Here is a 15,496-nt window from a genome sequence, read left to right as displayed (position 1 = left end):
CAACCCCTTATATACCTAATTTCAAAAACCTGCTCACATTATCCAAATATGAAAAACCTGGTTGAGTTTCTTGGCTGTCCTCAAAACACCGTCTTAACGTGACGGCAAACAATATCATGGACACGGTTTTAGAAAATTTAACTTATTTTGCCAAGGAAAATAATGGTATATCCGATCCGACCCGGTAACCAGACCATGATCCGGATTCAACGGCAGTCAAGCAACAGAGGACCACAACGGAACCGATATCTTCAGCCCTAGAGCAAATTGGCTCTCTTTTTTTGCCCGCTCGCTGGCGTTCGACGTTTCGTTTCCATTCGGCAGACGACGCTGCTATTGCCGTCTGCCGCCAGAGTTCGACCAGAGAGCAGAGAGTCGGAGAAAACAGGGAGATGGGCGGGGGTAGAGGAGGGCCGAAGCGAGGACGGACGCAGCGTAGGCACTTCCGCCAGAGCCGCGAGAACGTGTGGAGAAAGAAGAACAGGACCGATCCTCCCCCTTCCTCCGATAACAACTCCACTTGGGAGCCCTTTGTCACCCAAAACCCCTCCTTCGAAGAGTACTACAAGGTTTTCTTAGTCTTCTTGAGCTTAACAAGTAAAGATCATTTCTTCTTTCTTCTTCTTCTTCACGCTTGTCTTTCTTGTGAAGGAACAAGGGATCGTCTCGGAGGACGAGTGGGACGAGTTCCTCGCGGTTCTCCGGAAGGCATTGCCTGCCGCCTTCCGGATCAATTCCAGGTGCCGATTCCGGGCCTTTCAGTAAATTTTTATTTTCTCTGTTCCTTGATTCGGCTTTTTTAAATCGGAATGCAGCATTTGTTCATAGGAGCTGAGTAGATGAATCATTTTTTAATATCGATTGGTTGGAGGCGGGATGGCATTTTGTTTTTCTCGTGGATTAAACGAGGCACGTTACTGTCAAAAACCGGCGTGAAAGCTTGCTTTTGCATTATCGATATATTCATCGTTCAGATCGTTTAAGGCCAGGACGTTCAAAAAGGAGTTGAAACTTGTATTTTCAAACCATTGGTTGAAGTTGATTGGATCCTTCTATGTATTTCAGCAGATAGGTTCAATTTGAGTCGTCATGGTTGTTTGGGGGCAGAACGCTTCTCTTCAACTTAACTTTTTCTTAGGAGGCGCTGTTCCGTGTCGCTTTCATGTCTCGATTTCTGTTTTGGCGTCATATGTTAGTCGGTAGTTATCGGTAGTTATTGGGGAATATGGGACGTGGAGAATGCGAAAGGAACTTATGTGAGGAAGTTAAGCTTCGGAATCCTTATACATCAATTAAGATTCAGTTAAGGTCGAGTGGTTTCTTCTGGGCCTCTATCACACAGTCCTCGAACAAATGACCGATAGCTTTGGTAACACTCCCACTTTAACTATCTTATAAACCCGTTATAGTGGGAAAGCTGCTCCGTAGCATGACTTTTGCTAGTGCTTCTTGTTGCTCTTGTACTATTGCCACTGTCTCCAATTTGAGGCATAGCAACTGCATTAAATGTGAAACTAAACTGGGCCATTGAATAGTGTAAGCTACTATTGCACTTGCACATGTTAGTGGTGACGTATAATTGGTCCTAAGTTCATTGGTTTGAATTGAATATGGTTGGTATGGTGTGGACGATGGATTACCCATCTGGATGTGTCTCACTTATCTATCAATGAGTTAGTTCGTATTGAGCTTTTAATTGAGATCCTGGGGAGCTAGGAATTCTAATTGCATTATCAGTAGATTCAATATATCACAAGATTCCATTTGGTTTTCATGCTTTGTCTCCATTTCCTATTTTAGTTCATAGTTACCTTGTCTTCCTCTTTATAGCGGACAGTTCTCCAAGGATATTCGGTGTCAACTGGAAGATGACTTCATGAAGTCCCTCGATGTAGAGGTGGAGGTATTTTGATTCTAGTTTCTTGACTGTATTTACGACCCTAGCTTGTATGGCCACATTCAAATGCATTTTCCTTGTTATCAGTGTGAAAATGGAAATGGAGAGGCTGGTATTAGACCTCTGCCTTGGTATCCGGACAAACTTGCTTGGCAGGTCAACTTCTCCCGTATGCAGCTAAGAAAAAACCAAACACTTGAGAGGCATGCACCCTTTGCCCTTTCTCTTTAATAGAACTTTCTCTTGAGCTTAATTTTTAATGGTAGCCTTCTTTACTTTGCATATATTTAGCTTGAGACTTGGGAGATTAGTTACATTTCCATGCTTGCTACTTGAATTATCTAAATGACAGTACAGGTGCTTATATGTTAGCTAATTTTCATGTGGTTTTCTGTTTGCGTGAGTGCAAGAATTTTGGAGGCAAAATTTTTTACTGGAACTTCTTGACATGAAAGTTTTTGTTCGTGTGTAATTTATGTGAAATCATTCATGTGCACTTGTGTGTTTCAAATTTCAATGACAAAAATGGACAATAGATGTTCTCATGATGTGGTTGTAGCCTTGTAGGTCTGGGGTTGATGACATGTGGAATAATGGCAATTAGTCTCTTTGGGAGTAGCTATTTGGTTAACTCCTTTGCTGAAAATTTCAGTATAAGTTTTTCAATCAAGCAGTTAGAAAATTATTGCATTAATCTCCTGAGATCCTCCAGGAAAATATTGGTACATGTTTAGTTTTGTGTTGCTCCTTTTTCTACCTTCTGTAAAATGTTGTTATAATTTCTAAAGCAAACAAAGCATATTGAAATCTTTCAATAAATTCCCTAGTTACCTTCCATTAAAAAGTGTTAGTCTGATATGCTGTGGTAGATTTTCGCAATGCCACTTTCTTCTTCAGTGTCTTCTAGTTGATATGCAATTGATTGTTATGTATATCAGTATATGCATAAACAAGATGAGCATTATTAGCTTGAGTTGGTTTCCTTCCAAGTTCTCTCTGAGTCTTCAAAATTTGTTTCAATTGAATTTCAGATTTCACGAGTTCTTGAAGCAAGAAAATGAGATTGGAAACATAACAAGACAAGAGGCTGTTAGTATGGTGGGTGGTTCTTCTCTTATATATTTCCTGCACATGCCAACATATTTCTGTAATTTCGTTAGCCCCTATCTCTTGGTTTCACATTTACCATCTTGCTTGCCAGGTACCTCCACTTTTCTTGGATGTACAACCAGATCAGCGTATACTTGATAGTGAGTAAAGCTTCTTACCATTTAATACAGATCTTTGGTGTAAGTGATGGTCCTGATGGACACAAAGGGGCATGCCCTCTTAACAAAGTTGTTTGATCTTTTATTCGTGATGATGTTGTCCAATAGAATTGTTTGGTGTGTATGTCTACTATCTGCTGAAAATATTCATAATGCTGTTTTCTGGTTTGATGATATTGTCTAATGGAAATGCTTGTTGTATATTTCTATTCCATTCTGTGGAAGTGCACTTAACACTTTTTTCTAGTGTCTCTGCCCTCGTCTTCAAAAAAAAAAAGAAGCTTGTATCCAACTCATATTGTACGTCATACTGCTAAATTTTGATGCATTCTTGTCTGGTCTGTTAAACTTGCTCGTGCTTCCCCATGTCTTGGCTGTTTTGTTTCATCCTTTTATGTGAAATAAACAAGGTTCTCTTTGTTGCCTAGGCAATTCATGTGAAATATGTGTCTGTGTGTATATCAATTGCTTTGAAGTTTGAACACATCTAATTGTCAATTTATTGTCTACAGTGTGTGCAGCTCCAGGTTCAAAGACATGCCAGTTGCTGGAGATGATACACAGGTCCAACAAACCTGGATCACTACCTGAAGGAATGGTACTATATATTTCTTTGTATATGTGCATCTATCTGAACTTGGTTAATTGGTCCTAGTTAAGTGCTGCATTTGTGACCGTTTTATTAGGCATGAGGGTGGCGATTGCTGGATTTTGGTTAAGGTTTTGATTTGTCTGATGCAAGTATGCAAAACACTGTTCAGGTAATTGCAAATGATGTTGATTTCCGAAGATGCAATCTTCTTATACATCAAACAAAGAGGATGTGCAGTGCCAACTTAATTGTGACTAATCATGAAGCTCAGAATTTCCCCTCCTGTCTTTTTAAGCCCGAAAGAGAGATGACTATTGATAATTTACCATATGGTATTAAGGCATGTGACAAATCTCAAAAACTAATAGAAAATCAGTTACTTTTTGACCGTGTTTTATGTGATGTTCCCTGTAGTGGGGATGGCACACTTCGTAAAGCACCTGATCTATGGAGAAAATGGTATGAAATCTCATGTAGTTCTTTCTATATTTATATTCACCTAAATTCTTATCATGCTATTAAGTGATCTTATAGTACATGTCGGTGCATTCTCAGGAACCCAGGAATGGGGAATGGTCTACATCGTCTTCAGGTTCAAATTGCTATGCGTGGTATACATTTTCTGATCCTTGCATTTGCTTTCATTACTGTCCCAACTGTTAATGTATTGTATGTGCGATTACACATTTGCTGTTTATATTGCTGCTGCTGTTATTAGTACATTCTTCAGATTAGATCCCACAATTCTTTAGCAAATTTTTTCCGAATATTTTACTGCAGGTATAGCATTACTTAAAGTTGGTGGGAGGTTGGTGTACTCAACTTGTTCAATGAACCCTGTTGAGGATGAAGCTGTTGTAGCTGAGGTAGTGTTTCATTTACTATAGAGTTCAAAGAACATGCACATATGCATAGTCCATGGAGTTTTGTTATATCATTTATTTCATGTAAACTTGTAGGTTTGATCTTGGTAAACAGGTACAGCTTATCCAGGGGAACCTGTCTCCCCTTAATCCTAGTTTAAATCATAGCCACAGAAAGGCAATTTTCTTCCAAAAAAAAAAACGTTATAAACTGATTAGCTGAAAAAATGGGGAAAACACATTTAAAAAAAAAAACACTATTTTGCATTCTATTTGCGTCTTTTTTTTTATTGTTTCATGTTTTTTCAAGTTTTTTTCATGCTTTTTTTAAAAAAATCACATTTTAGTTTTAGGATTTTGAGTACCTTTTTCTTTCTTGTCGAAAGATTAATTGTTTTAAAATTTACCACGTTTTTCTCGTTTTTTTTTCTCGACAAAAGCAACTCTGCTGTTTTATACAAAAAAACCTTGCCGTTTAATGCATGAAAATTGTATTTGTGAATAGATTCAAAATATATGGTACACTAAAAATGTAATTGGTGAAAGAGTGCCAAATTTGAAATTGCCTTGCAAGTTTCACTGTTCGCTTACAAATATTTTCCATGCTTCATTTCAATGTTTTCTCTGGGGAACCCTTAAAGACATTTCATGATTCTCGTAAAAGATATTTAGTTGCATTTTTTAGAGAGTTGCTGTGCTGTGCACACTGAATTCGGTTTGGGTGAACATTGCATCTCATTGTTCATACACCTCCACGGTTTTTTTTCTTGTTTTCTTATTCACTTATATCCCACTACTCATTACATCATAGATATGATAAGCATATGGTGTGGCTGGATGAATTCGGATGTTTTGGCTGCTTATATTACCATTTCCCTTAACGATGTCCTTGCACTCTGGCTGTCTGATGATTCATTATGTAACACAGACTTTTATTTTTTCAGTTGAATGTGGAGTATCAGATCAGTTAGTCACGAATCTCTTTGTTGTAACATATGGAGTTAAGAGTGCTACATGGGCCTAGGTAGGGCTTAGTCACCAGAAGAATTTGGAATAGATGAAGAGAAAATAATGAAAGTGCGAATTTTGAAAAAACTCCACCTGAATCAATATTTTAGAAGATAAATGAACCAAAAGAGATTTACTTTTTACCCATTAAGACTAAGAAAAGTAATATTTTGTGTTTGGATTGCCTAGGCGCCTCACCGTGGGCATTTAGCATGTAACTTTTTAGGTTGACCGCATACACCATAATGTTGCTGGTTGTTATGATTTTAACTTTGATTTTATGAACTAAGATGCAAAACTTTTATGATAACAATGTGCCTTCTTTCTCTTTTCCCCATTTTTTGTGTTAGATTCTTCGAAGAAGTGGAGGGTCTGTTGAGCTTTTGGATGTCTCTGCCGAGCTTCCTCAGTTGATCAGGCGTCCTGGTCTTAAGACATGGAAGGTTAGACTCTCTGCTTTCATGTGCACTGCATATTTGTCCTTTCTTGAGCAATAAAAACGTTCTCTACTGCTGTACAGCTGCAAGCCAAATTTACTGCAGTTATTTTTTTATTAACTGAACTTAGTTTAGTTTCTGCTAGAGTTTGTCAACATGAAGTTTTTGTTTTGACAAAATGAACAAGATATTCTTTGTTGGGTGGAAAAGATACAGTGAACAAGATTGTAACCGCTATTAATTGATTATATATTCAAAACATATTTTTTAGAAGGCGCTGAATTTATTTTTATTATGCCTGAAAAGAGCTTGTAGTAATTTGAAATGCATTTTGCAACTAGGCAATGTATGTTCAGGACCCAGTATGTGTGTCCTTAGAAAGCATGCTTTGCTAATTTAGAGGCTTCAATTATTTCAGCAAATATATTGCCAATCCTTTAGAAGCAGATTTTCTACATAAAGAAGCATTCTCTCCCTGAATCACAGAATTACAAAGACATCCATTGTTTCAAATTTGAATTCAATCTCTTTCCACACCTCACGAGCAGCATCCACTTTAGGACTCCATTTGCTAACTTCATGAATAACTTCATTACCTTCACCAACACCGCACCTAAAGAAGTAAGTATTTTATCAAAATGTAAGCTGCTACCCTGTACAGGTTAATGGTTCACTGTTCATTCAAAAACAAAATAATAGCACTTTGGAATTTGTTTTAATTGTGTCCTTTTATCATGTGTAGATTTCCATCGGGTGTATGGTCTGGTGACTGGCAATAATTGGTGTTGCCTAAAAAAGGGAATGTTCTATCATAGTTGATAGTACTTTTAAGTTTTATGTAATAGACTCATGGCTGAGGACTAAGCTATTTGGTTTGCCTAGGATCAGCCACTTTACTTTTTAATGATTCCTGAGCTTGGCCTGTTTCATTGTCTGTCTCTGACATAAACATTATTGAATCATGTTTTATGATTGTATCCAGCTTCAAGCATTTCTTGATTTCTATTCTTATGGTACCGTATCTTGGAAATGTCAAAACATCAATTAATTTATGAATGCTGATACTAACATTGCAGGTGCGGGATAAGGGTTGCTGGTTGACTTCTTACAAAGAAGTTCCTTCAAACAGAAAGGCAGTGATAGTGCCCAGTATGTTCCCTTCAGGTCAAGCTGGGGAGCCAAAGGAAGCATCTGCTTTTGGTGAAGAAGAGATATCAGTCAATGTGAATGAGTTAGAAACTGATACCTCTTTGCAGAAGCAATGTCAAATTGATGAAAACTTCCCTCTCGAAAGAGGTAACTGTGATGTGGGTGACGGCATTGCTTTGAGTAAGACTTGTCAGGAAAATGGGACAGAAAAGTGTTGCTCTCAATCCATAACTCCAGGAAATCCAAAACCTAAAGCAAAAGAAGTTTCGAACTTTCCTTTGGAACGATGTATGAGGATATTGCCACATGACCAAAATGGAGGAGCCTTTTTCATTGCTGTCCTCCAAAAAATTTCTCATTCAAAAGGTATCCTCGACTGTTTAATTGTTTGCTGTTTCTTAAAGTTTTTCCTTTTTCTTCTTTCTCTTATTATGAGAGTTAGCTTTAGTTGTAGGCCATGGAGGAATTGGATCCAACAAAAGACTACGTTATATGTTAGAAACAGAATTATCCTGCTTCATGAGATCCTTTCTTGTTTGACATCAGCATTTATCTTTGTTGATTTTTTTTTTAATATACTGTTCTGACTTAGCATTTTCCTGTTGGATTTTCTGTACTGTATGTAATTATCAACACTAAATTATCAAGTTGTACGCCTTAGTTTTTTATGTTCAATTTCATTAGAAGAAAATGCTTCACTAAGTGCTTGCTTGCTACTAATTGAAGATATCATCTGAATGCCTGTTTATCTTTAATTTCTGCTACAGACAGACCAAGAGAGCAAGGGGGTTATACGGATGAAAGTGGCAAGACTGGAGAGCCAGCAAAGGAGGTCAATGAGGCATCATGCGCGGGTAATTCAAGCATAATTGCTAATGCTGCACCAAGTGATGATAATGGTGATTTTGCTGAGGGAAGTGTGGCCTCAGATTCTTTGGATGAACAAGAGACTGTAGAATTTGGTTCAGAAGCAGACCACTCTGAGTTCTGTCCAGAAGGCAATGAGATGGAGAAGGCTGAAGAATGTGAGGATGGCATGACTGACTTGAACAGGGAGGGAGTTGGGAGAGGAAAGTTGCAGATCCAGGGAAAATGGAGAGGAGTCGATCCTGTTGTATTCTTCATGGATGATAACATAATTAATAATTTAAGAAACTTCTATGGCATTGATGAATCATTGCCCTTTCATGGACATCTTGTAACTCGAAATGATGATGTCCACCATGTGAAAAGGATATACTATACATCAAAGTCCGTTCAGGACGTCCTCAGGTTGAATTTTTGTGTTGGTCAGCAGCTAAAGATAACATCTCTTGGATTGAAAACTTTTGTAAGTTCCTCCCTTTTCATCATTTTTTTTTTTTCGTTTTTGCCTGTATAGAAGTAACTGTCATTTATCCTAGTCATTTCTCCAAGTGACCTTGTAGAGGAACTTTAGGGTTGAAATCAATTTATTCCTTTCTCTAGTTTGTATCTGAACTTGCCAAAATTACAGGTGATTGCAAAAACTGGTTTTCTGTTCTCATGAAATAGATGCAGTTCTTACTCGACTTGAGTTTATTGCCTCCAGATGTCACCATATTGAAGAACAATATTGTCACATCGACTGTACCACATTTCTTGTGATCAATACATTTGACAATCATTTGGTTATTTTCTATTAATGTTAATGATAGTGCATATTTGTTTGGTAGTTGCTTCTCAAATATTATTGTAAGTTCTTCATGGTTTAGCTTGGTCATAAGAAATTTTTGTGCTCCTGCTCTGCTAAATTATAGCTTTCACAAGTAGCTCTCTCTCTCTCTGGTCTGCAAGTCATCTATTTGCTGAAGTATGGTTAGACGGAGTGACATTTTGAGGAATAAATTGCCTGTAGTTTAGAACTTCAGGTACATTGTTTTCTTGCCTGTTACAATGGGTGCATTCATTTGTCAGGAAAGGCAGACATCAAAAGATTCTTCTACATCATGTGCCTTTAGGATATCTTCTGAAGGTTTACCCCTCTTGCTGCCATATATGACCAAACAGCGGATCCATGCATCACTAAAAGACTTTGTGCATCTCTTAAAATATCGTACAATTAAGTTTGCAGACTTTTGTGATGCTGAGTTTGGTGAAAAGGCTTCAGAGTTGTCAGCAGGTTGTTGTGTTGTTGTATTGCATAAAGGTAATTTACGTGTCTTTTATAAAATTATCTTTTTCTTCTAATTAACAGTTGGAATTATGGAAAGCCTTGTCTCGTTTTGATGAGGGACTTTCTTGATGCTAATATCACATTTCTTCGTGTACTTCCACTTAATTTTGTTCTAGGGGAGGGTCCTGTTCCTGATGTGATTGTTGTTGATGGGTCAACAATTGCTATCGGATGTTGGAAAGGAAGAACAAATCTGAGTATCATGGTGTCACAAGTAGAATGTCAGGAATTGCTTGATAGGCTTAGTGGGCAGTCTTCGTCATTACAAGAGACCAAGGATGAGAACCACAACGGCTGTGTCAGCTAATAAATCCAATTCAACTTGAGGAGGGCCCTGCAAAGCATAACCTTTTTCATGATCAAGCCCCTTGTGTACGCTCCCTCATGTTTCAACTGTTTTTCAGTGGCAAGTTCATGCTGTGCGGGCTTTGCATATCCCCCATTTATGGCCAGCTTGTTCAATGTAACCTTGAAAAATCAAGCAGTTTATAGCAATCTGTTTGTGTGTTGATGATCTTATTGCCTTTGTGATTTACTGTTGAGCCTAGGCATGGTTTACTAGGTTTGATGTGGATTCATTTGCGGTTTGATAAACCCCTGCTTTGATTTCTTAAGGTTGCAGCTCACGTTTTCTTGTTGTCAATTAACCACGTTATAGTAAACCATCACGTGAGTTGGAGAAAGTCCTTGGTTTAATTTCTCAAGATCGAACCTCACGTTTTATCACTGAAAATTAACCATGTTATGGTAAACCAGCACGTAAATTTGAAATTTATGATCAATTACAGATGTTTTTTCCTGTGAGTTTGCACCCTGTTTTGTTGACTTGCTCCTCCAAAGAAGTCTCAAAGTTGTGGAGACATTATGGAAAGCGAAAAAGGATCTTCCGACGTCAGTTACACAACTCTTAAAACACTTCTTGCAAGTTGGAAAGGCTTTGTGAGTTGGTGAATTTACATTTAAGATAATTTTGTAAATTTCTTTCATATAGAACGAGTTCTGTGAATTTACATTTAAAACGGTGAATTTACATTTAAGATAATTTTGTAAATTTCTTTCATATAGAACGAATTCTGTGAAAAGCTTTTACTTTTCGCCTGTCATGCTCCATTTTTGTTAGGCAAATATTCTCTCCTAGTTTTTAGCAATAATTGAGTTGACAGATAGAATATGTGCTGATAAATTGCCGCCTTTGTCGTTTCATTCACCGTACGATGGACGTTTCCCCTCCTCTTTGGTCTTTTTTGTTCTTCTTTCCGTTCCACAGTTCGAAATGACGCCATTTTGAACGGCATTAGTCTTTTTCACTTTCGTAGAGGGGAAGCTTCAACTCATCACTGCGAAATTGAGATGGGAAAAAGATAACCATGCACACGATTTGCCAAGACAAACCAATTGACCATGAAATCTTTTCACAGGGCTTCCTAGTCAGGCAGCGAGTTCTTTAACCAACAAATTCTCCTCCAGGTTCAGATAAAATGCCTCAACGGATCATAAAACAAATAGAGATTTACAATAGACGCAAGGATCACTGGAATCCTCTAATAGTCCATACCGCAAAACTGAAGTGAAACCACACCACCGAAAAGGAAAATAGAGACGAATTATGAACTACAGCACATCTTGCCCTTGGCGGGGATTTCTTGTGCTGGCCCAGGGATAACGATCTTCTTTCCTGCAAGCGATGAAGGATGCCCATTTGCTTGATTTTCTCCTGCAACCAAGTTTTTCTTGTTGACAATATTGAAAATCTCAGTTAGTACAGTTAAGAAGGCAGATTCCACATTTGTTGCATTGAGTGCAGAGGTTTCCAAAAAGAACAGGCCTTCCCTCTGTGCAAATTCTTGTGCATCTTCTGCAGGCACAACTCTTTGATCTTCCAGATCACATTTATTTCCTGCCAGTATGATGACGATGTTCTTGTCAGCGTGGCTTCGCAGCTCTTCTAGCCACCTTGGTATGTGATCAAAAGTTTGGCGCTTGGTTATGTCGTAAACTAGCATGGCCCCGACAGCACCTCTGTAATATGCACTTGTGACTGCACGGTATCTGAAAGACGGAAAGAGACTCAATTCTTAGAGATGACGAACATACTTCACCACGACCTATGTAAAGTAAGAATCTTACGATTGCGTGAACACTGCACGTCAAAATAAAAAAGCGACTTATATTTGAATATAACAAGTTTTAGTTACCAAGCTGCTGTAACTTGTAGTCAAACAGAACAGAAGTATGTACTCCCTCATGGAAAAGAATCATGGTGTAGCTGAAAATATGGCAAGGAGAGCAGATCCCTGTTTTCGGTCTGAAGGTAAGAAGGCAATTCTTGCATGCACATCCGAGAATGGCAAGTATATTGGTTTTTCTTACAATATGCATTTCACATTAGAAACACGAGGTTATTATGTTAAAAATTAGAGAATTAGATAAATCCTTAAATATTTTATAATAATTATTTTTTAGAAGATATTAAATCTATAATTCAGTTTTCAATGAATCCAACTTCCAACCTGGTATGGAGCTGGATGATGTGGCATGGACCCCCTGTAACAGGCCCAACCAAACAAGGATCTAAAATTCCTGCAATAAAAAAAATGAAGAGATCTCGGCATCTAGCAACTTATTTTGTTGAGGTCTGTGTTTGTGTGTCCAGACACGTCCAGACATGTTTCAGTGCAGGGGTAAGAGTTTTAAGAGAAATCCAAGGATCCAACTGCCCCCTAGAATTGCTCTAACAGGAAAAAGATACAGAAAAAGCTACTATCAATTGTAAAATACCATTATTAGCATTAAAGGAGCATTGACCAATAACCCATTCGGATTCTTAAAAATATTCTAATTCCTAATGGTCTGTTAACTCTAAATTCCAATGATAATGAACCGCGTTCAACTACTTGTCGGTTGGAAACTTCAAAAGCACTAACACTCTGAAGGAAAAAAGAAAGCTTATGCACGAAGGCGATGGTTGAACAGCACCCAAAAGAAAAAGAAAAGAAGAGACAGACAGAGAAGTATGAGAAGAACGCCTGATAGTGTATCATATTCAGAACACCATTGAAGTAATGTCCAAAGGGCAAATAAAATCACCAATAAAATGCCAAGAACTCACTTCAATGTTTAACTTATACGAAGCCCTATCTTCCAGCAGGCAATCAAATGAATTATGTGAATAAGAAAGCACAAAGCCCTTCATGCATTTGCAAAATCCTTAAAAGAGAAAAAGGAATTTATTTCGAGCTGGATCAGAATCTTAAGAGATAATTAAGCTGCTTCTTTTTTCCTGGTAAATTAGGCATTGCAATAGCAAATTAAAAGTCCATAAGCAACGTGTACTTTCAATGAACTTTTTCTTTTTGGGTAATTTAGGCGCAGCAACCGCACATTACGGAATCCACAGGCTGGATGGGCTAATATAAGAAGAATCATTCCTTTTCTATTTACTTCAGTTCTGTTCAGGGCCAGTTCGAACAAACCAACTACTAGAATGCAGACCACCTTGAAGTCTAAATAATACACACAAAATCCGACTCAACATCTAATAAAGGAATGGTCGTCCGTCATCTATCCAGCGTTCCGAGCAACACCCCAGAGAATCATTCATCCGAAATGTTTAACACGTAATATACACCGTACAATTTTTTAACAGACATAGACATACAAACAGAGACCTGATTCTCCACAAACCGCGCCACCACTTCTTCGATATAATGCAAGCATAACCTGTTGAAAATCAACTAACTAGCAGAAGCTTACGATCGTACTAGATCAATCATCGCCATGTCTCATCATGAACCTCCAGGCAAGCAGGTGACGATGCACGAACGAAAAATGTTCAGGATACACAAGGTACTACATTACACAGAACGGTCCGAAAAATGCAATCACAGGCATCATCTCTTGCGTTCCCCACTTGTTCACTAAGGAAACCCTACTCGGGAAAAAAAAAAATCCAGTCTAAATCTAGACTTAAACGACGACAAGCAAGCGAAAACGATATGCAAACATGAATTGACAGGAAGAAACCGCATCAGAGAAATGTGATCAAAGAAAACCGCAACCATAAGAAAAATAGCGAAGGAAATGCAGATCCGAGTTCCAGAAGAACTCCAGATCACGCCAAGAAAGAAACAAAAACGCGGAAACAGAAACGGAAACGGGAAGAGAACGCTACCTCTCCTGGCCAGCGGTGTCCCAGATTTGAGCCTTGACATTCTTGTGCTGAATGACGAGCGTCCTCGTCTGGAACTCGACCCCGATGGTGGCCTTGGAGTCGAGGCTGAACTCGTCCCTGGCGAACCGAGCGAGGATCTGCGATTTTCCGACGGCCGAATCGCCGATAAGTACGATCTTGAACACATAGTCCACCTTCTGCGCCACATCTCCGTAGCCGCTTCCCGCCATCTCTTTTCCCCACTGCAGCAGCAGCAGAAGAAGAAGTATAGGAAGAAAGAAGAATGAAGAGTAGAGAACAACCAAAGGGCTTCGGGAAGAGTTGCGCAAGAAGAGAGAGAAAAAGAAATGAACGGCCTAGGATTTAGGTGTTGGGTACGGTGAGTTGGAACGGAAGCGGAGAAGGCGCGTGGGAAGCTGTCGGTGGTTGGACAGGGGAAATCGAGACGCCAAAAAGAGAGAAAAAAAACGGAAGGAAGAAACGGGATCGTCGTCGTCGCCTCCTTGCCCTTTCTGATCTCAGTGACCGCGAGATCGGGCAGACGACGAGAAGAGAACAGACGACTCGAGGGAAACTCCCGCCAAATCCCCCGTGCCCTCGTCGGATGCCGTTCCCTGTTCACAAAGAACAGAGCGAGAGAGTCTCAATCATTGTACCCCCGAAGCCCGTGTCCCGTTTTTCACCTCGGGAACTTTTCGTTTAACTTCACCACTTTGTTGAAATTATAACATAGGGCCTCTCGTGATCTGAACTTTTCTCTATCTTATGCCACATTGAAGTGAAGCCAGTTAAAGTTTGTAACTCAATTACATTTTAAAAAAATATTTTCCACATTCCTTTTTTTTTTACTGGAAATTTTAGTTTAATTTATTAGAAAACGATAAAAATGAGTTTACTGGAGAGTTGCAGTAAATGTGGGACGAGGCCTTTATAAAAATAAAAAAATGAGCCGCCTCCATTTAGAATCCTTTTTTTTTTATTTTCTTGTTTTCTGTCGGGGATTTTGCTATTAGTTGTCCCTGACATTTTGGCCATAATCCCAGACCAGGCCTTATTTTGACGCAGAATTTCGCCTTTTTGCCGTCAACTACCGAAGAAAGAGCCTCAAGTTAAATAATCTCGTACTCAAATACATGAAAGTTTGAGTTCAAAAGTGCCTCTTGCTTCTACACAATTTCACTTGTATTGACTAATATTTTAACTAAAGTAATCCAAATGACAAAAGCAGGCACATATTTAACACATTTCACCACGTGACTCGTTTTCATAAGTAAATTGAAATTAGGCAAAAAAAAAAACTGAAAACCAAAGCAATACAAAAGAAGAGCTTTAAAGAAGGAAAGCGTTGAGTTGAGACTTGACATAGCCAATGGAGCCACTGTTGCATAAAAAACACACAAATGGAACGCCATATCATAATGATGTGAACACAGAACGGCCAATTACAGTGAAAAAAGATTGGCTGGGGGACAGGCAGCCCTCCTTTATTTCGAAAAATTGAATTATATGCAAAAAAGAGGCTTCACAAACAAAAAAACATCAGAAGCAAGCTGCTAAAAACACGGTAGCTCCTACACTGATCAAGAATAAGCAATCAAATAGTCTGGAACCAGACGGAAATCAGGAACCAGAATCGTTCTAATCAATGTCATTTCTTCCATCTTGCAGTCTCCCTTCCATCAAAATTTGCCCTGCTTTGCTGCTGATTCTTCTATTCATCAGAATCATACTTTCTGCTCTCTCTTTTATTTCTTTCCAACGCGCTGGCCATTGTCTTCTACCTTCAACCAGACCCTTCGATCTCCGCATCCACCCTTTATTATTGGAGGTGACTACCATCCTCTCTTCCTTATTGCTGACAGCCAATGAACTCCATTTCAGCTGTGTCAATCTGCATGTTCTCATTCTGTCCTTCTC

At 38.8% G+C, this 15,496-nt stretch overlaps 2 protein-coding genes across 3 annotated transcripts; one reads left to right on the top strand and one right to left on the bottom strand.

Annotated features, from left to right (window-relative positions):
- Nucleotides 1-262: 262 nt before the first annotated feature.
- LOC116258757 (uncharacterized) lies at nucleotides 263-9,925 on the top strand. 2 transcript variants are annotated; one of them, XM_031636128.2, is made up of 15 exons: nucleotides 263-569; nucleotides 652-740; nucleotides 1,831-1,897; nucleotides 1,985-2,100; nucleotides 2,929-2,995; nucleotides 3,099-3,147; nucleotides 3,678-3,763; nucleotides 3,927-4,216; nucleotides 4,313-4,368; nucleotides 4,538-4,623; nucleotides 5,979-6,071; nucleotides 7,142-7,580; nucleotides 7,982-8,544; nucleotides 9,150-9,381; nucleotides 9,525-9,925. In XM_031636128.2, the coding sequence occupies exons 1-15, from the start codon at nucleotides 393-395 to the stop codon at nucleotides 9,713-9,715; spliced, it is 2,601 nt and encodes an 866-aa protein (XP_031491988.1). In that variant the 5' UTR covers nucleotides 263-392; the 3' UTR covers nucleotides 9,716-9,925. The 2 variants fall into 2 exon arrangements, with proteins under 2 accessions (XP_031491988.1, XP_031491987.1); XM_031636127.2 differs by having other exon boundaries at nucleotides 264-569; nucleotides 1,831-1,903.
- An 860-nt stretch (nucleotides 9,926-10,785) lies between these two features.
- Nucleotides 10,786-14,237, bottom strand: LOC116258758 (ras-related protein Rab11D-like). The gene is made up of 2 exons (XM_031636129.2): nucleotides 13,580-14,237; nucleotides 10,786-11,457 (listed from the first exon to the last, which is right to left on the bottom strand). The coding sequence occupies exons 1-2, from the start codon at nucleotides 13,807-13,809 to the stop codon at nucleotides 11,013-11,015; spliced, it is 675 nt and encodes a 224-aa protein (XP_031491989.1). The 5' UTR covers nucleotides 13,810-14,237; the 3' UTR covers nucleotides 10,786-11,012.
- Nucleotides 14,238-15,496: the final 1,259 nt, after the last annotated feature.

The sequence above is a fragment of the Nymphaea colorata genome, chromosome 8, assembly GCF_008831285.2.
Source record: "Nymphaea colorata isolate Beijing-Zhang1983 chromosome 8, ASM883128v2, whole genome shotgun sequence".
Classification (NCBI taxonomy): Eukaryota; Viridiplantae; Streptophyta; class Magnoliopsida; order Nymphaeales; family Nymphaeaceae; genus Nymphaea; species Nymphaea colorata.
Note: the sequence above shows the minus strand (reverse complement) of the source record. Positions and strands in the feature narration are given on the sequence as shown.

Excerpts from the sequence above, each read along its gene's own strand:
- LOC116258758 (XM_031636129.2), bottom strand. The coding sequence starts at position 13,809 with ATGGCGGGAAGCGGCTACGGAGATGTGGCGCAGAAGGTGGACTATGTG. Across the intron at positions 11,458-13,579 it reads GACACCGCTGGCCAGGAGAG|ATACCGTGCAGTCACAAGTG; the intron begins GTAGCGTTCTCT and ends TCCGTCTTTCAG.
- LOC116258757 (XM_031636127.2), top strand. The coding sequence starts at position 393 with ATGGGCGGGGGTAGAGGAGGGCCGAAGCGAGGACGGACGCAGCGTAGG. Across the intron at positions 7,581-7,981 it reads AAAAATTTCTCATTCAAAAG|ACAGACCAAGAGAGCAAGGG; the intron begins GTATCCTCGACT and ends TTTCTGCTACAG. Across the intron at positions 8,545-9,149 it reads CTCTTGGATTGAAAACTTTT|GAAAGGCAGACATCAAAAGA; the intron begins GTAAGTTCCTCC and ends TTCATTTGTCAG.